The 19,823-nt window shown below is 44.7% G+C and overlaps 1 protein-coding gene across 2 annotated transcripts in view; it reads right to left on the minus strand.

Moving 5' to 3' along the window:
* Positions 1-19,457, minus strand: part of MTMR14 (myotubularin related protein 14) — a 42,205-nt gene extending 22,748 nt beyond the window's left edge. For both annotated transcript variants that reach the window (XM_080915036.1, XM_080915035.1), the window contains exons 1-7: positions 19,210-19,457; positions 16,878-17,026; positions 7,665-7,773; positions 4,187-4,262; positions 3,830-3,890; positions 2,145-2,267; positions 1,032-1,105 (exon numbers count right to left, since the gene is read on the minus strand). In XM_080915036.1, coding sequence (XP_080771162.1) covers positions 1,032-1,105; positions 2,145-2,267; positions 3,830-3,890; positions 4,187-4,262; positions 7,665-7,773; positions 16,878-17,026; positions 19,210-19,365 — 748 coding nt within the window. In that variant the 5' untranslated portion in view covers positions 19,366-19,457. The remainder of the gene's footprint in view (positions 1-1,031; positions 1,106-2,144; positions 2,268-3,829; positions 3,891-4,186; positions 4,263-7,664; positions 7,774-16,877; positions 17,027-19,209) is intronic.
* Between the last annotated feature and the right edge of the window lie 366 nt (positions 19,458-19,823).

Consider the following 19,823-nt stretch of genomic DNA (forward strand, 5'->3'; position numbering starts at 1 on the left):
GCAAGAAAAGGTTTCAAGAGCCTTTCTTCCCACAAACTCCTCATAAGAACCATAATTTACAGAGCCTAATAGGGCTGGGTCTCACTTTATTCTAAAACACTGTCATTATTCCCATGATATAAAGGAGGGAAATGATTTTCAGAAAGGTTAAGGGGCTTATTTCAGCAAGGGTAGGGAGCTATACCCAGTCCTATAGGGCACCAAGCACATAGCTGGTACAAAAGAGTGTCATAAGGCTTCATGGTAGGCACTGAGGACCATAAAAGAGTGAGTCTGAAGATCATCCACAAGGAACTAGCTGGACTTACATAGTTCTGTGAGAGGCTATAGCAGCCTGCTACTGGCTACGTGTCTGTAAACTAGGATGGAAAGCCCCAGCCCAGACTGAAGGAAGGTGTCAGTGTAGAGATGTAGAGGTTTGGAGGGAAGGCATTTCTTGCTGTAGTCCACAAAGCCTGGCACTCATGTTTAGTGAGCAGGCAGGGACAGTGGGGAAACAGTGTCACGCAGCTCCAGTTTCCAGTGTGAGAACACACCCTGGCCACAGAGAGATGCAAGTGGATACGCAGGGCCCAGCCATATAGGGAGGTTACTGTTTCTGTCTGGGGTGACAGCTCTGGACATGCATGAGAAGGCACATGCCACACGGGCCAGAGCAGCACAAATAATGGCTAACAACACAAACATGCCATTTCTTCATATGTGCAAAGGCCATGGCTATGCAAAGTCTAGTCTTTATGAGAAACCCCCGAGTTAAACTTTTCCCAGTACCAACTGCTACCCGAAGGGATCTGAAGCTCAGAGGAGAAGTAATGGTTTTCAGGGTTGTGGCTCATGAGTGGTAAGATCAGATCCCATCCCTGACTATCACCACTTCCTAGATTTCAAAAAAATGAAGACTCTGAAGGATCCTGTCTGACCCTCAGTCATGACTCCTGTGATCTGGGGCCCAGATGTCCATGCTCCTGATAGAGCTCCTCCCAGAGCGCTCCCAGGACACACATGCACAGAGTTTGAGTCAGGTATCCTACCTGGATACGGAATAGAGAGGAGGGTGAAGTTTGCATAGCGCTGGGCTTTGTCCACCTTCTCAGAGGAGGTTACACTATAAGACAGGAACATGTGTTATGGTTTCCCAACACACACACACACACACACACACACACACACACACACACACACACTCCTAAATGAGTGTTACAATTTCTTAAAATGAACTTTTTGCTAAAGAGCTGTCTCTCAGACTTATGAATGATGTCCTCAGCAGCAAATGAGCTCTTCCCTGTCCCCATCTGAACAACTCAAGTAAGAGGTCTTTTTTCACTCTAACGAAACAGCAGGCCTCAACCAGTACCCAAGAGTTGGAGGATAACCTTCCATATCATCAGCTCCATGGAGGCATGAGGCACATCCACTCTTGGTCCGGAGGCTGGGACAGAGCCGGACAGTAGGAAGGACTTCTCTACCTCCAAAGGCCACTCCTAAACATAGGAACATGTAACTGAGAGCACTGCACAACTGTCATCCCAGGATTTGGGAGGCTGAGCTAGGAGGAACCTTACAAATTCAGGACTAGTGTGGGCTACATAGCGAGTGAGTTCAAAACCACATCTCAAAAAACAAAACAAAAAAACCAAAAATAAGCAAAACAAAGTAAAAGTAAACAGAAAAGAAAAATGAAACAAAAACTCCCACAAAAAAAAAAAAAAAAAAAAAAAAAATGGGGCTCAGAGGATGGCTCAGTTGGTCAAGCGCTTGCTACACCAGCATGAGGACTGGGATCCAGATCCCTAGCACCTATGTAAAAAACTGGAAGTGGCTGCAACACCGGTAATCAGTGAGGTGAAAGCAGAGACAGGACATCTCCTGGCTTTCTAGCCAAGCAGGCAGCTGGACTGGTGAGCTCCAGGTTTACTGAAAGACTCTTTCAGTCTTTGGGCTCCACGTACATATCACCAGCACGCACGTGTGTGTGAAGGGACATCAGGACCTACTGCACAAGGCTGTTTCAAAGCTGAGAGAGGCTGTGCAGACGGCCCCTCACACAAGCCCACCAGTGCCAGGACGGCCATGCACTGTGGGCCAGCCCTGCACAGTGTGAACACCAGCCTGAGTCTGCTTCTTGCCAGATGCCCTGTACTCACTTCATGCCAAACTTCACCTTCTTGTTCTCCACCATCAGGTCACAAATGTACTTGACTGACAGGTATTGAAGCAGCTTGATATCATAGCCTCTCACCTTATCAAAAAGGTGCGTGTCACCACTTCTGAAATAAACCACCAGAAAGAGAGGTTGAGACCAGGTTGACTCAGAAGCATAGGGTAGGGAGCTATTTTAGGAAGTATGGATGAAAACCTGTGCTCGATTCTTCAGAAGTCAGGGGAAAGGGGGAGGAAGGTGACTTTCCAAGAGATTATCCCTATCTTGGGACACGTTTCAAAGAAGAGCAATTTGCAGCCAGAGTGGGAAAGAGCTTTCTGCACTGCTTGACATTAAGCCAGAAGACTCAAGATAATCTCCAGTTCTAAAAGGCATCAAGCTGGTGGCTGAGATTGCATAAACTTCCACTAGAGTTCATCTCCACCTCTCTTTTCCTTCCACTTAGGACCATTTTTAGTCATATGCCTTATGGATATAACAGATTGAAAAATCTTCAACCGATAAAGACTGTTTAGGATGATTTGACCAACTGTTTGTGAAATACTATGTAAGTGAATTCCTTCTACTTACCAGGCCAGAGGAGGAAGAGGAAGAGAAGTAGAACATGAAAACATTCAAATTCTCAGGCTACTTTCTGTTCAGCCATGCAGATGACAGCAGTTGGAGGGTTAAAAGGCACTGCTGGCAGTCAGTGGCCTCACTAACAACTGTGTGCTGTAGGTGACCTGGCTAAGGCAGAAGTCACCTGACCTTGGGGGAAGCCAAACATTTTTGAGCATAAGCCAGAGTTACTACTTTCAAAGCCAATGGCAGAACCCAGGCATAGCAACGTACCCGAGCCAGTTAGAGCAGCAGATCATAACTAGGGTACCTGTGTACATTTTAAGAGATGCTGGATGCCACCTAAAGACGTTTCGTGTGGCACCAACCACACAAATGAGATTTTCAGTCTTGTTCATTAAAAACTATTTGAAAGGGGCAGAGTATGAATCAGCCCATTTCCCCCCCTTTAAAGGAGTTCAGTGATACATGTCTATAGTCCTAAAACTTGGGATAGTGACAGGACCAGGACCTTGGCTACATAGAAGTTCAGAGCCAGTCTGGACTATATGAGACCTTAACTCAAAAAGCCTACAAAAATAGAGTCAGCCACTGTGGTCTTATGAGATCATCTCAAATGTGGTTTCCTCTGCACCCAAAACACACACACACACACACACACACACCAAAGAAGGGAAAAAAGGGTGCATGTGACTCAAAATTCAATTGTAGGATATAGTCATTACACAAGGACTTTACTCCAACCCTGTAATTCAGAGCCAGGCATGCTGAGTGACGCCTGGCAGGTTCATACTTGGCAGACGAGCTGCATCCTGCCACTGTGTAGGGCTCTAAACAAAGACATCAGGGCCAACCTGAGAAGAGCAACTCAAAAACCCTAAGGTCAGCATGTGCTGTGATCCTGGTTGATGACTGCTTGGGTTAACGAAGCTACTGGGTGGACTTCAGAAGTGCTATTTTGGGGATATGAAGTTGAGAGATGGGGACAACGAGCCAATGCACTTATCCAGACCAGAGATGAATACGCATTGCCAGAGAGCATGGCTGCCACCAACCAGCCAACCATCCCTGACTCAAACTCCTACCCACAGTGACCCCCGTACTGACCGAAGAACAAAGTCCTCTTCTGTGACATCTTCTGTATTTGCCCAGGTATCATCTGCTCCCCCTGCCAGAGAAACCAGTCTGTCAGCACTGAAACTGGTGACATCCTTGCTAGGCCCAGTGGAGCCCACCTGCACCTTCCCCAGGCTCAGCCCTCATGTCTCCATTAGGGCCACATGCCCACCTGTGTTTAAGTGTGCTTCGTCTTGCAAGTGAAACCCTAGTTTCTGCTCTGGAGTGCTCTGGCCCCTACCCTGCTTCATCAGACCTTCTCCTCACACCACTCTGGCCAAGGCAGGACTAATCCTTCTGACCAGGTTTTTCCAGTTTTAGACCCATAAAAGGCTGTTCAATATTCACCTGAGAAAAAATAGTTGTATCCAGAGCGTCCATACAGCTCTCCCCATCCAGCCAGTGTGGCCGACCTGCAAATATGCTGGAGACAAACAGCAATTTCAGGGTCAGATGACATCTGAAGCATGCACAGCCTAAGGAATGCTGGTGCTTTTTACTAGCATAGAGACCACCAGTCAGAGTCTGAAGTCTGCTTACAACTTATTCACCTACAGACTCTACCAAAGGGTTCTCTCCCCTAAACTAAAGGTATCAGTGTCACGTCAGCGATGAGAGTAAGACTTGGAGCACATCTATGTACACCAGGTACTAGGCACAGTACTGTCAGGTGACACCACCATCTCACTCAACTCACAAGACCATAGGCAAGCATGGCAGGCAGTAGGGATGACAACTATCTCACAAGAAAGGAAAAATTGGCTCAGGGAGGCTAAGAGCTGTAAACAGCCATAGAATGTGGTACAGGTTGACAAATGGCCCAGGCTCACATACCTCCAAAGGCCTTTTACCTACTATTTGAAACTTTTTAGCGCAGAGGGCAACTTTTATACCGAGAGAAGCAATTAAGAGACATACTTGGGACCTTAATTTTTAACAAAAAATTATTGAAGCAGTCATGATAATATGTGTCTGTAATTTCATCACTTAAGATCAGAGGCAGGGGCAGCCACAGTTGCATTTTAGGTTTGAAGCCAGCCTGGGCTTCATGAGACTATCAAGCGCATTCAGAGAAGGAGAGTGAGAGGGGAAGAATTCTCCGAAATCAAGACCAATCTGGACTACACAAGTTCTAGGACAAAAAAAAAAAAAAAAAAAAAAAGACAAAAAACAAAGAAAATCCATAATTATCAAGGAAAAAAACAGTGGCTTTTATTTGGCTGCCTTTTTCCTTAAACAGGGGTTATAGGAAATGGAAGCCAGCACAGTGCTCTACAACTAAACTAAATCCCCGCCTTCTTTCTTATCATGGCAGGGATCACTTTGAGAGCCTGAATTCTACAAGCTAAGCCAACAGTATCTTTAAAAAAGACTGTATGTGTATATATGCAAGATGTGTGTTTGTGGGACAGTATGCACCGAGACAAGTTTGCTCTCCGCCCATTTTTATGTGAGTTCTGAGGATCAAACTCAGGTTGCCAGGCTTGTACAGTAAGCCATTTGCTGGCCTATAAACTTTCATTACTTAATATAGTTTGTTGAAATCTAGTAGTCTGTCGAGGGGAATGGGGTATGTCTAGTGACATGGAAACAAGCCAGTCTAGTTTGACTGCAGGCTGGGAGACCGGCACCATTGCACTAAGACAAATGAAGACAGGCGACAGACCAGTTGAAGTTCATTTCTAAATTGGTCCCGAAATCCGCATTGTAAAGTGGGTTTCTGGAGAGATGGCTCAGCAGTTAAGAGCACTGTTTGCTCTTCCAAAGGTCTGGAGTTCAATCCCCAGCTACCACATGGTGGCTCACAACAATCTATAAAGGGATCTGGTGCCCTCTTCTGGCACACAGGTATACATGCAGACTGAGCACTCAAACATAAATGTTTAAAAAAAAAGTGGGTTTCTGAAAGATTACAAAATATTGTCTACTGTAGGGTCCTCACTGTCCTACAAGGTAACAAAGTTGATAAAATGGGTACAGGAGGGAACCACTAGGTCAACTGTCTAGCTCTTGCTGGGGGTGAGAGCAGGCAAAAACATAAGCAGTTCCTGGGTATCACCCAAGAACTGGCTGGAGGTTCTCGGAGATGTGGCCTGTTTGTACATGTGCTCTTCTGTGTTTGAGCTCCAAACAGCACCTTAGTCCCCAGGATCCCGCCAGGGACCACTATTGCTCCAGGGTAGCTTCTTCCCAAAGAACATTCTCATATAAGCAGATCGCTGCTGCAGTCTGTCCAGAAGCCCGTGGAGAAGGGCTAGAGCTGAACTTCCTGCTGATCTAGACATAATGTACTACTATGGTCGGGGCTACCTAACTTTTCTGGGTCTGAAAGCATCCATAATCAGCTGAAACTGTCAACTGTTGGGCTGAAATCTTTGGGAATCTCCACATTTGGAATTGGATGGATACTGGAGGATGGTGGTAAGGCCAATCTGAGCTACAAAGTAAAATAAAATTAGTAAAGTACTTGTGCAAGTATGTGAACTTTGGGTCCCCAGCACCCTCATTAAAAAAAAAAAAAAGCCAGGTGTGGCTGTGCATGTCTACATACAATCCTAGCACGATGAGGTAGAAACAGCATATGGCTAGGAGCAGTGCAGAATGCTCTAATCCACATAATGTCTAAGAAAGGGAAAGGGGATTGAGAAATGATACCCAGTATTAACCCCTAGTTAAGCACACACAGTTATGTGCACACACAGGCCACACATGCACACACATTAACTAAAGGGCAAGCTCAGTGGCTCAGGCCTGTAGTCATCAGCACTTAGGCTGAGGTAAGAGGATTGCTTTTACTTTTCTTCCTCTGTGCTTCAGAGACCTGATGAATAGAGGAAATTTGCTAGGATTTTACAATCCACTGATATGTCTGAAGAGTCTTATCAGTTAAAGAGTTTCAACCTGCCACATCCCCAAGGCATGAGGCTTAAAATGATCCCAGAGTGAGAGTGGACTCTGATGGAAGCTAAAGAAATATCCCAGGACTCGGGGATGGTGAGGCAGAGAAGGAATGCTGAGTTTAAGGGCAGCCTGGGCTACTGAGCAAAACCGTTTTTCAAAGATAAAGAAAATCAGGAGTTGCTGCTTTGTATTCCCAAAGGAAAAAGCTTCACTCTTTGCTGAAATAATGTCAATGCCCCCACACTGATGCATTTACAAGTCTACATCAGAGGTCAGGACTAAAGGATTTCTCACTACTCCTGTGTAAGACAAGGCTAACCCTGAACTCCTTGATCCTTCTGCCTCTACCTGGGATTACAAGCATGTACTGCCATGCCTGACTCAAACCCGAGTTTTTTTTGCTATGTAAACTCAGTCAAGTTATTTAGCCAAAAACATATTAAGTCAAGTAAAAGGAGATCACATTATGGAGCTACCCAACAGACCTACTGAACATATGAACTCCAAAGATTGGGAGTTTTGTCTGTTACAGGAATAACATATCTCAAAGTCTGGAGACAAAGTACACATCCAATAAATACATGGCTAATCACATGACTGAAAGAAGGGACAAACAGGACATTACCTGATTTAATCTACTCTGCAGAATAAGCTGAGGCCATACGTAGGCAATAAGAGCCAGGACCTGACCTAGGCAATCTAGCTGTATAGCGTAGGACAGGGAGGCCCTGGTATTACATCCCTTCCGTATCTGAAATCTTCCTTCAGTCAGAAATGGTTCACTTCTCTGGCCCGTTTCCCATACTGTGCGATGTCCAACAACTGCCCTGCCTTATGCTGTTAGAGAACAAAAAGGCTCTACAATTTTGCATGAAGTTGGTGACCAGAACAGGAGACAACAAATGGCGATGTGAGTGGGCCTTACCTTGCCTTTGAACAAGATCACTGGGCAGACAAACCGACCTCTGCACCTGGCCATCTTGCTTCGGTGAATGAGGTCTTGCAGCTTGTTCACCTGCACCGTGCTCTGAAACCTAACACAAGCAGAAGGATGAGGCCAGCCAGGCAGTAACAGGTGTCTGTTCAAAGATCTAAGGAGGCCACACATGTATAAGACTCTCTAGAATTGTTTTTGAGTCAAGATCTTACTACATAGCTGAGGCAGACCTTCAATTTAGGTGTAACCCAGGCTGGCTTTAAAATCTGTAGCCTAAACTAGCCTTGAATTTGTAGCAAACCTCTTAGCTCAGCTTCCCAAGTGCTAAGATCACAGACATGCTCCATGCCAAGTTCTAGTCAATGAAAATTTAGTAAATGCCATTATTCCTAAATTTCAGATCATTGATATATCAACTTTTTCACGAAAAGAAAAAGAACTTAACTTTAAGTATTAAAATCCAAATTACCCTGATTTCAGAGCCTTTCCAATGGAAAATAAAAGCCAAATTAAATTATCTGGATGTGGTGGTACATGTTTGTAATCTCAGCCCATGCAAAAGGCTGAGACAGGAGGATTACTATAAACTCAAAGCCAGCCTGGGCGACATAGTGAGTTCAGGCCAGTCTGAGTTACAACATGAGATTTTGTCTCAAAACAAGGACCATATAGAAAATCCCCATTCAAACCCAAACAAATGAAAAAAATCCAAAAGGAAATGAGCTTCAGTAAGCTACACTAGCACCAAACAACACTTCCCTAAAACACAAACAGCACTGGAGTGTGTGGTACATGTACAAGACCTCACTAGCCAGCCAGGCTACCCAGTGAGTGAGGGCCAGGCTTAGTGAGACACCCCGTCTCAAAAGGTAAGGTGGTACATGAACTGCAAAGGCCTTTGCCTCCACAGACACAGGAAAGCATTCACACCTATACGCCACACACAGAGAAACAGGCAGGGAAGTCAAAGCGGTACAGTGCGCCCTCAGAAGGAAGTCAAATGTTCTCCTTAAGGGACTTTGAGCCAGCCTTACAGAAAGCTCAGTCCCCTTCCACATCCTGACCCTTCAACTGATCCTGTTACCACACACAGCTCCTCAGGACACAGTGCACCTCAGCACTGTTTCAGTGAATTGGCAGTAAATGGCAGAAGAATAGTCAAGTGGTTTAAGGATTGTGGCTCCCAGTTGGCTGTACACGCTCCTACTGATGGCTCTATACCCATGTGAATAGACTGGATTCAGTAGAAAAACAATTTAAAAAAGACAATGAAGTTGGGAGGTGGGAAAGGGACACAGACGAGAGGTCTGGGAGATGGGAGAAGGACAATTAACATGCACTATATACATGTATAAAAATTCCTAAAATTAAAATATATTTTACAAAATCATATGCCAGACTAGGACTACCTGCATGAAATCTCAGTCACTATGGCAGGATGAGCAAAGCTGAGGAATCACAAATACAAGTTCTGAGATCTGGAGTAAGGTCATGGTCAGCCTTCAAATTTTAGCAAAACTCAGTCTCAAAATGACAAGAGCTAGTGAGATGGTTCGGCAAGTAAAACTTCTTGCCATGAAAGCCAGACTACCTTAGTTTAATTCAACAGTCTCATATACATGGGAAGAACTGGCTCCCTAAAGTTTTCCTGTGAACTGAATGCCCCACTTCCCACATCATATACAAACATAGCAGTAAATAAAATTAAAACAAAAATAGTGTAATGGTATGGCATTTGGTCTCCATGTGTGAAGCCCTAGGTTCAAGTCCCAGAACCTAAAAATAAAGGTGTGTGTTTAAGGGTGGGGAAGATATATCTTCAAGTAAAAGTTAATTTAAAGATCATGAAAAATAAGAAGGGGTTGGGAGGGGGGCTCCTGTGGAGCCCCTCTCTTGGTAGTTTTTCTTACACCTATCTTTGCTCTGCAAAAATCCAAAAGAACCAAAGAGGTTTAAGAGGACGACGCTCCCTCCCCGTGGTATATTTTTCAGAAGGTCAGATTTAAGATATAATTTGTTAACAGAATGTCATTTCTTTGTACAAAGAGGAAAATGACAAGCTTTATGGGCCAGGATTCTTGTATTGAGTACCCACAGATAGGTTGGCTCACCGGCCAATCCTGCAGCTGAGAAGCTGGATGCTGCTGCTCTCCCTGTTTTAGTTTCTCTACGACATATAAAGTCACTTAGTCCAAAACAAAGGCAACACTAAACTCTAGGACTGTGAAGTAGAGTGTACGGCAAAGCTCCTAGTACCCAGCTTCCCAACCCGGTCACCATTCCCTTTCTCAGCCCTGTCAGCACGATCCACTGGCCTCTCAGCTAGTTCAACAGAAGCTCCCTTTGGACCCAATCCCAGAACATGGGAAGCAAAGGCAGAAAAATTAGGAGTTCAAGCCTTATAACTATACCATGTTTACAGCTACCTTGGGCTATATGAGACCCTATCCCAAAAACAAAGGGGGGAGCCTCCTTAGTGAGTACAAGTACTTACTGCACAACTTTAGTAGCCTAGTTTGGATCCAAAGACTTTAACAAGCTGGGCATGATCTCATGTGCCTCTGTAACCTCAGAACTGTTGAGGGTGGCAGAGCAGGAGGACTCATAAGGTTTGCTAGCTGATAGCCTAGCTGGAAAGAGCTCTCATTCAGGGAGAGACCTTTCTTCAAAGGAATAAGGCGAAGAGTGCTAGGTGAATATGTGATGTTCTCTGGCCTTCAATGCCTGGGCACAGGTACATGTACCACCTCCAACTTGCACCTATCCCTCACACATATACTACATTTACTTTTTTTTAGGTTATAAAAAAACAGAACTGGGCATAGTAATGCACACTTGCAATTCTAGGACTTAAGAGGTGGACACAGGAAGGTGAGGAATTCAAGGTCATCCTGACTCTATAGACAATTCAAAGCCAGGTTGAGCTATGTGTTATCCTGTCTCAAAAACCAAAAGCAAAACAAAAACCTTGCATCAGATTCTCCTAGGTTGCATTCAGCAAGTTCTCCTAAAAGCTAGCACAGAAGGCTGAAGCAAAAGTTCCAGATCAGCTGGTGCTACATAGTATCAGACCCTGTCTCATAAAAATACCCTCGCCACATACCAACAGAGATAGGACCAGCACAGGTATTAAGCTCTGAACTTAGGGCTCCAAAATTATTTTCTGTTGCTGCTATTGAGACAGTGTCTGTGTCCTCCAGCCTGTCCTCAGGCTCAAAATTCTGCCTCAGTCTCCCACAGACTAGGATTATGCCCGAATTCTTTTTTTTTTTTTAAAACTGTAAGAACATTCATTTTCTATTATGCTAGATCATGGCTTATCTGCCTGGCCACTACTCAAAGAACTAGTTCCGCTTCTGCTTCCTCACTAGTTCCTGTTTTTACTCTGTCACTTGCCAGTGAATTGTCTAGCCTATGACTAGACCTGAAGGAACACTGTATGTTTACACATTTCCATCTACAACCCAGTAGTGAGATTCCCTTTGCTATTTGCTACTGGGAACTGAACCCAGGGCCTGTCCCTGAGGTAAATCTCTAGCCCCTCCTTTGGTTTTAATTATTTAATTGGTTTTGGTCTTCATGAACATCATTTGCTCACAAAACTATCTTTAAGCTTTTTCTCCATTGGACTGCAGTGGTTCACACTACTCTGAGTTTCACTGCCCCAAAACAAGAAGATGCCAGAAAGTCAGCCAAAAAAGTCAAATACATAGGAAATAAATCTGGTGGCAAGGCCAAAAAGAAGTGGTTCAAAGGCAAAGTTCAGGACAAGCTGAATAATCTCATCCTGTTTGACAAAGCTACAAAAGAAATTCTTTAAGAGGGCTGGAGAGATGGCTCAGCAGTTAAGAGCACTGACTGCTCTTCCACAGGTCCTGAGTTCAAATCCCAGCAACCACATGGTGGCTCACAACCATCTGTAATGGGATCTGATGCCCTCTATGGTGTCTGAAGACAGCTACAGTGTACTCATAAAATAAAACACCATTTATATTTCTAAAACAATTTAAAAAGAACACATTGGAGAGAAGCCTTATGAATGTAATGAATGTTGTAAAGCCTTTGCACAGCAGTGTCATCTGAAAACATGACAGATCACATATTAGAGACATTTAGGAGACAGCTTCAAGAATATCGTTCAGATTTTGAGGTCAACCAGTGCACACACTGAGTTTTAAAACCACCTTGTCTTTGCAGAGTAATCCTGGCTTAAAACAAAACCAAGAAATCAAAAATACCAAAACGAAATCCAAATATGAAATCCAGTTCATCAAGAGTATTGTGTTACCTATGAAAATATGAAGGTATAGAGTTCATCTGCGCAGGATATAAATCCACAGAACCCTTTAGTGACCACATAGTCATACTGGAGAGTTTTATCTTTTAAAAGACAGGAGTAATAGAATATCATCATCTCATTTTATAATATACTTTGAACATGAACTGTATTCTCAGTGGTATCCAAGTTTGGTTCTCAGCATCCACGTCAAATGACTCAGATCTACCCATGATTCCAGATCCAAGAAATCTGATGTATTTTTGGGCTTTTTTTTTTTTTTTTTTTTTTTTTTGCCTTTTTAAGGCACTAGGTATATAAACAATGTAAAGACATGTGTGACTCTGTATTGTGAAAAACGTTTTCTCATGGGTAAGATTTTTTTTTTCTTAATTAAAATCAATGTGACTCAAAAAAAATTCTGTAAGAAAGTTCCCAACTATAAGCTTATTGATTCCTCCAGCTGTGGTCTCTGAAAGACTGAAGATTCGAGGTTCCTTGGCCAGGAAAGCCCTTCAGGAGCTACTTAGTAAGGGACTTAGCTACCTGGCTTCAAAGCACAGAGCCCCGATAATTTACACCAGAAACACAAAGGGTGGAGATGTCCCAGCTGCTGGTGAAGATGCATGAACAGGTTCAATCAGAGGTACATGGGAAAATAAAACTATTGAATCAAGTGAGAAAGAAAACCTACTTTTAAAGCATGGTTTGGTAATAAATGACCACAATCTTATTCTTGAGGCTGAGGCAGGAAGACTGGGTGTATGCAGGGAGCAGCCAACCTCCATTAGGAATGTTGTACTGGTTTAGGAAAGCTTGCCAGAATTGATGTGGCAACAGTATTTTCTGGTTTTTTTTTTTTTTTTTTTAAATTGTTGGGCACTCATTTCTTTAGTTTTCACTACAGGGTTTCTCTGTGTAGCCCTGGACATCCTGGAACTCCCTCTGTAGACCAGGTTGGCTTCGAACTCAAGAGATATCTACTGCCTATGGCTCTTGAGTGCTGGGATTAAAGGCGTGTACTGCCACAGCCACCAGGCTTGTGTTTTGGTTTTTTTTTGTTTTTTGTTTTTTTTTTTTAAAGCCCTTTAAAAAGATTTTATTTGTAGAGGGAGGGAGGAGGAATAAACATACATCATAGTGCATAATGGTCAAAGGACAACTTTGAGGACATGGTTCTCTCCTAATATTTTTAAGGAAGGTTCTCGCACCACTATGCTGCATAATCGAGTTTCTGGTGAATTCTGTCTCCCACCTTGCTATAGGAGCTCTCTCAATCAGTAGCCTCACCTGTACTTTCCCCTGGCTAGGGCTCTTTGTAGACTGCTAACGCTTAATTACACCCAGCAGGCCTGAGGATGAGGATTTCCCCAGTTGGACTTCACCTTATTAGATTCTTAGGGTTCACCACAGAGGCAACTCAGCAAACATTCAGAGCAAACCCTCTGGCCCCCATGGACAGAACTGGGGAGGTTTCTTAACTAGACCAAGCCACATTCTGAATTGAATTATACCCTGTCTCATTTGTGTCACAGTAACATAAGCAGGCAATCATATTTCTTCCTATCCAATTAGACCCAAATCTTCTTTTCAACAAATGCTCATTGCCACCTAAAAGTCACTTTAATATAATGACCATGCAAGAAGTGAAAACTAACTACAAACTCTAAAGCAGGGCATACTGACATCTCCCTGAGATTCTAGTTATGCAAGGCAAGAGGAAACTGAGTTTAAGGTCAGCCTGAAAAACATAGCCTAGATCCCATCTCAAAAAGAAAAAAAGAGGAGCCTAGTGGTAGTGCATGCCTTTAATCCAGCACTCAGGATGCAGAGGCAGGCAGATCTGTTAGTTTAAGGCCAACCTGGTCTACAGAGTTCTAGGACAGCCAGGGCTACGCAAAACAGCAGCAGCAACAACAACAATCCCAAAAAAACCCTATCTGGAAAAAAAAAAAAAAGAAAAAATTAAGGGAAAAAAAAGGGGGGGGGGGAGCTGGAAAGAGACCCATGACTAAGAGCATGCACTGCTCTTCTAGAGAACCTATGTTCTGTCCCTAACATCCATATAGGAAGTTCACAACCACCCGGAACCCCAGCTCCAGCAGGACTGAATGTCTGACCTTTATTGATACTTAAGTACCTATACACACTTTCAAGGCCCTTAGTGGCACACAGACAGACACATAACACACACACACACGTTAACAAAACCCTTCAAGAGTAGCATCGTGTTCTTTCCCTGGACAGTGAGTCTCATGGACAAGGTGGCAGTAAAGAAAAGGCAGACAAGTGGACAGAGGGAAACGTTCTGCTTACTGACTGGCTCTTGGGTAAAGGGAAATTGCCTCTCTGGGCTTCAACTTTTTTCTCTGAATAGGGGTGATACTGTATTTTTACAGGTGACATGTGGGATGTAAGTATGTGAAATCCTAACTCATAACAATTGGAGAGCAATCAAATAATCACTTCTCTTCCCCCTCTACACAGGATCTCATATAGTCCAAGTTTGTATCAGACTTACCTTGTAGCCAAGAATAATATAGTCAGTTCTCCCGGGGATTACAAGCATATACCACAATGGCCAGTTTATATAGTGCTAAGGATTTAACCCAGGGGCTTCATGTCTGCTAAAAACAAGTACTCGAGCATCTGAGCTATTATCAGCCCCTGGAAATTCTCTTTCATGCTAGAATGAATAAGCACTAAACATGTTTCTCTCAGGGCAAGCAACCATAACTGAGAGCCTATTAGAGAGTGCTCAATCTTGGCCCCACCTCTGATTCTGCAGTAACAAGATCCCTTGGGGGTTCACTCACATGAATGCTATCAGAGGGCAGAGGTTAAGTGCCACACAGCACTCACGAGAGTAAAAAGTAAAAAGGGGAAAGGGGTTGGGCAAGACATGATGGACACTTCTAACTCTACCTCTTGGGTGATGTAAGCAGAAGGATGAGTTCAAGGCCAGCCCTGGTTACATGGATGACAATTTTGGTAGCAAGTGAGAGACACCTACAGACTGACTGAAGCTCACAGGACTATAAAAGGCTATGTTTCCCTACCATTGGAAGGGAAGTTAGAGAAGAACTGAGGAAGATGCTGTGATGAAGCAGAGTCCTTCAGCCCCAGAAATGCCTGGGGAGGATGTGACTGCAGTTCTAGGATCATCACAGAGTAATAAACTAATTTTTCAAGAGATCGGTATCTTCTAGATATCCCTTCACACATAGGACAACAAAGGCTTCAGTCTTAAACTCCTCTGACCATGCTGTTCATCTGCTTGTAAACATCTGTCCCCACATCTGGCTATAGGATATAAGGCACCTAAGGAGGTCTGAGAATGTGGAATGTGGAAACTGCTTTAGAAGGTCTAGGAGGGATCCTGGAATCTACGGTCTTTAGTTGTGCACGGGTGTTACTGATGAAAAGCACTACACCCATACATGTTCCAGAAGTCCACACTCCTTGGCAATGGTCAGTGCTACACTGAGTTGAGCATGGTGGCTCACACCTGTAATCTGAGCACATGGGAAGATGAGGCAAAGTTGACAAAGGTCAGCCAGGACTACAACGTGAAACCTCGTCTCAAAGCAAACAAACCAAAATAAGACGAACATAAAGAAAGGAAAGGGAAAGGAAGGGAAAAAGTGTGAAGGTAAGGAAGTAGAAAGAAGTAAAAGGTAGGGCAAGGAAAGAAAAAAAGTCTGTTCAAAAGTGTCCCTGAGGACTTTAGGGAAACACTGCTGCACAGGCTCTCTATCATGAAGTCATGTCCCATACACCCACAGGGATTAACCATCCTCTAGGTTTGCCCACAGCAGCACTTCTGAACTCTTTCCACACATGTAAATTACTTAGGCATCTTGGTATGCTGTGATTTTGACCCATGGCTCTAAAGCCCGAAAGTCCATGCTTCCCCCAATGTCTTTACTTTGAGCAGCAGGAGCTTACACATCACCCTCATTTACAGGGCAAAGATTATATAGCAGCTCCTGGAACATCCTTAAGACAGAAAGCGGGGACCTTAAGGGATGCAAACATGGAGCCTAAGTGTTGTGAATTATCTGTGCCAAAGAACCACAACCCTTTACTACCTGATGAGATCTTCCCAATCAGGTGTCTCAAGTCTGCTCTGCTGTGAACTGCTACTTGCAGAGCACTGGAGCCTGGGTCAGACTTCAATGTACATGTAGCTCTTACTTTCAATTCTTACAACACACACATCAGGCTTGCATTAGCAAAATTTATTATCAGGAACTGCACAAGCCACTTTTCTAGAATTAGTCCTTGCAAGCCTTAACTATTAGGAGGCCGAGAATTACCAAAGAAAAACTAAGGACAAAGAGAATGAATAACTTCCCTAGCATTACAGAGTCAGAAAATGGACAAGCAGGACAGTAACTCAAGCAGTGTGACTGTAGGTCTAGGTTCGTAAGAGACACACATGGAAAACACTTCTAAGCCTGTCTTGAAAGCTGGGCGTGGTGGCACAAGGATGTAACCACAGCACTTAGGCAGTAGAGGCAGGAGGATCAGAGTTAAAGATCATTCTCTGGCTACATAGTGAGCACAGGGCCAACTCAGGCTACAGATACCTACCTCTAACATATAGCATCTTGATATATCATTCCTTCTAACTACACCTACTAAAGACAAGACGGCACTGAAGTTCTTCATAGGGGTCAAGTGTGTCTGTTGTCTTAGATCAATGAAGTCAAACAGAGGGGTGAAAGAGAGCTCCAGGGCTGGGATAATCCGCTTCTCATCTTGAGCTGCACTACTTGGCCAATCAAACTTAACCCTTAAATAAATAAGGATGCCAGGAACCCCTCCTGGGGAAAGTGAGCATGCCCTGCCCAGTTTCCTGACCCTGGGGATGAGCCTCTGAGGTCTGCCCGACATGCACACTACAGTCACAGGATGCTCACGTGTCTTTCTCTTTCTCAGAACTCTCATACTCCAGGAATACGATGTGGCGGGGGTAGTGGCCGCAGATATCACCATTCACATTTGGAATCACGCTGAAACAGTAGTCACGGCCAAATAGCTCCAGACACCTCTTCTCAATGAGTTCAACCTGCATAGAGAAGGAGACTTGATCTGAAGAGAATTTTTGCATTCTGATATTGTGAGCATTGAGTGGCCACATGATACGAAGAGGCCACTGGGAGTAAGTGACAGGCACTTTTGTGATTATCATTCAAGGTTGGGAAGAAACATGCTGGGCCACAGGCTCTTCTATGCTAACTCACATGTGGTATGCTTCAGACGGTACCTAAACCCATTAACCACACTGCACACAAAACTGTGTAGTCAATATGGAGAGAGTCTACCATCCATGAGATGTAAGAACTGTTTGTAGATGTAATGGCACATACCTGTTATCCTGGCTGAAGCAGGAAGGTTAGGAGTTCACAACCAGGCTAGGCTACTTAGTGAGACCTTGTCCCAAAAAACAAAGGAACAGTAGTAACTCTTGCTTTAGGTTACTATTATAGAATTACCACATTATGTTCCTTTAACACCAGATTTTTTTTTCTCTGTTCTACAGCTCAGACTAGTATTTGAAGCTTCAGTCAGCTGCATGATGGTACACACCTACAATCTTAGTACATGGGATGTTAAGGCAGGAAGATGCTGAGTTTAAAGCCAGTCTGGATATATATGTGTATGTGTGTGTATCTCAAGACTATGTCTCAACAACTCCTACAAAAACAAAGATGCTCCAGTCAGCAAAATTAATAAAAGCTGCAGACAGCTGCCTCTTTACATGCCTATAAAACTGAAGGCTCCTTCTAAAATTAATTTTTTTGTTCGTAGTTCAGTGAAAAGCGCACTGGAAGAAAAGCTTACACCCTGTAACACATCAAGAACCGTGCAAGAGATCATGAGGCCTTAAGCAATATTAAGACCAGCTGTGGTGAAATTAAGGTTTAACTTGTAAAACCCTAATCTTCACAGACATTAAGAGGGAAGTGAGAGCCATCAAAATCAGGTTCCTCCTATAACCACTCAAAACCACCCCTTGAAGACAGGTGTGGTAGCTCACACGTCTATTCACCACTTGGGAGGCTAATGCAGGAGGATTAATAGTTACAGGCCTGGGATAATGACTGTGAGGCCAAGCCAGGGCCACAAAAGACCATGCCTCAAAACACACAAGATTGGCGATATATCTCCAGTACCACATAAACCAAGCTTGAGGGTAAACACCTGTAACCCCACTGCCTAAGAAGTGGACACAGGAGGATCAGGAGTGTTAAGACTGTCCTTGTTTGGATAACAAATTTAAGGCTTATCTGAACAAACACACATTACAAATCTAGGGTCTGCCTCTCCAGAAACTGATGTAAGAGGATCTGAGACCAGAAATCTTTGTGTTTAACAAGAGCTCCAAATGATGCCAAGTATAATTTGAAATGGACGTGGTTATCTGGTGTGATAATACATTACTGGTCTTTCTTAGGTTACCTCAAAAAGTAATAGAAGATGCTTCCTACAGCATGTCCCAGTCTCTAGGTAACCTCTAGGCCACACCAGTTTTATGGCCCAGGAGAGAACTCCAATGTGTAATGCTAAAGTTGCCGCACTGGGAAAGAGAAAGGTAGGGTCTACCAGTGCTGAGGTGAGTAAGTCTCAACTAGACCAGAAGCTTTCTTTTCAGGCCTGGTGATTAGGGTGGCGGTGGGGTGTGGGGGGAGGAGAACAACGACAGAGAGTTCTTTCTAATAAAAGGAACAGAAAGGGAGTGTGGGTTTTCTTCTTACTCTACAGGAAAGGAAAGGGAAGGGCCAAAGTCACGTTGGCGCCTTATATGGAGGCTACACACTCCGCTGTTTTCTGGGCTCCATAATGCCACATTACTCCAGGCTCCTGCTCTGATCTCTGTTCCAGAAGAGTCTCAATTTGGGCGTTTTGTTTTTTTACCTGTTGGTAACTCCTCCTAGGCTCACGAAAGGTACTAATCTTCTCTAGTTCCCATTGTCTAACCTTTGCACCTGGTCCACAACTCCGACCTTTGACCTCTAAACCCCTTTTCTAAAGCAACCCCCCCCCCCAAAAACCACAAAGAGCCTCGGTCCTCCTCTTTGGTGTTAAGCCGGATCCTTACTCTCCAAGTGTCCACATCCTAGATAAGTTCCTCTCCTGTGCCTCCCCAAGGAGGTCTCCTTCCAGCTCTCCTCCCATCCCTAACTCCAGTCTTCCCTCAGTAACTCAGGCTAGGGACCATTACCACGTCGTTGCACCTCTAGGGCTCACCTTAGAGCCGCTCTTCCCACCGCTGTCCTTGGCACGGTACTGAGTCCGAGAGAACTCTTCCAGCAGCTCCCAGAGTCCCGGCTCCTGAGGCGGCGGGCTGCCCGAAGAGGCGGAGGAACCCGCCGAGGCGGTGGCGGGGGCCCGAGCACCCGCCATGCACAGCCTCGAGTCTCCTCAGGGCGCCTTCGCCCAACCCATGGCACCTGAAGCTCGGACTCCGGCTCTAAAAACCTCCTGTACCCACTCAGCCGCCGCCTTCTTCTTCCACTTCCGGCCCCGCCCCACCTTTCCGGATGTTTACTCCTGCCGCGGCCAATCAAAACCCGGGGTTTGTGCCCGGCCCACAGGTCCCCGGCCCACCCCTGACGCGGAGGGATCCAAGTGGCCTCACGGCGGGGTCCGCGCTCCGCCCAAGGGGTTTCCCCGGGGGAAGCCGGGCTAAACCACTGTGGCTGAGGGCGTAGGGGGGGGGGGCGGCGTGAACCTTTGGAGCGAGGCGAGGAAGGAAGCGCCAGGGCGTGAGTTAATGCTAGCAGCCAGAGAGCTGCAAGAATTAAAAGGGCGTTTCAAACAGCACTTCTCCGCTGCTCTTATGGACGTCCCTTACAATATAG

This window comes from Micromys minutus (assembly GCF_963924665.1).
Source record: "Micromys minutus genome assembly, chromosome: 3".
Taxonomy (NCBI): Eukaryota; Metazoa; Chordata; class Mammalia; order Rodentia; family Muridae; genus Micromys; species Micromys minutus.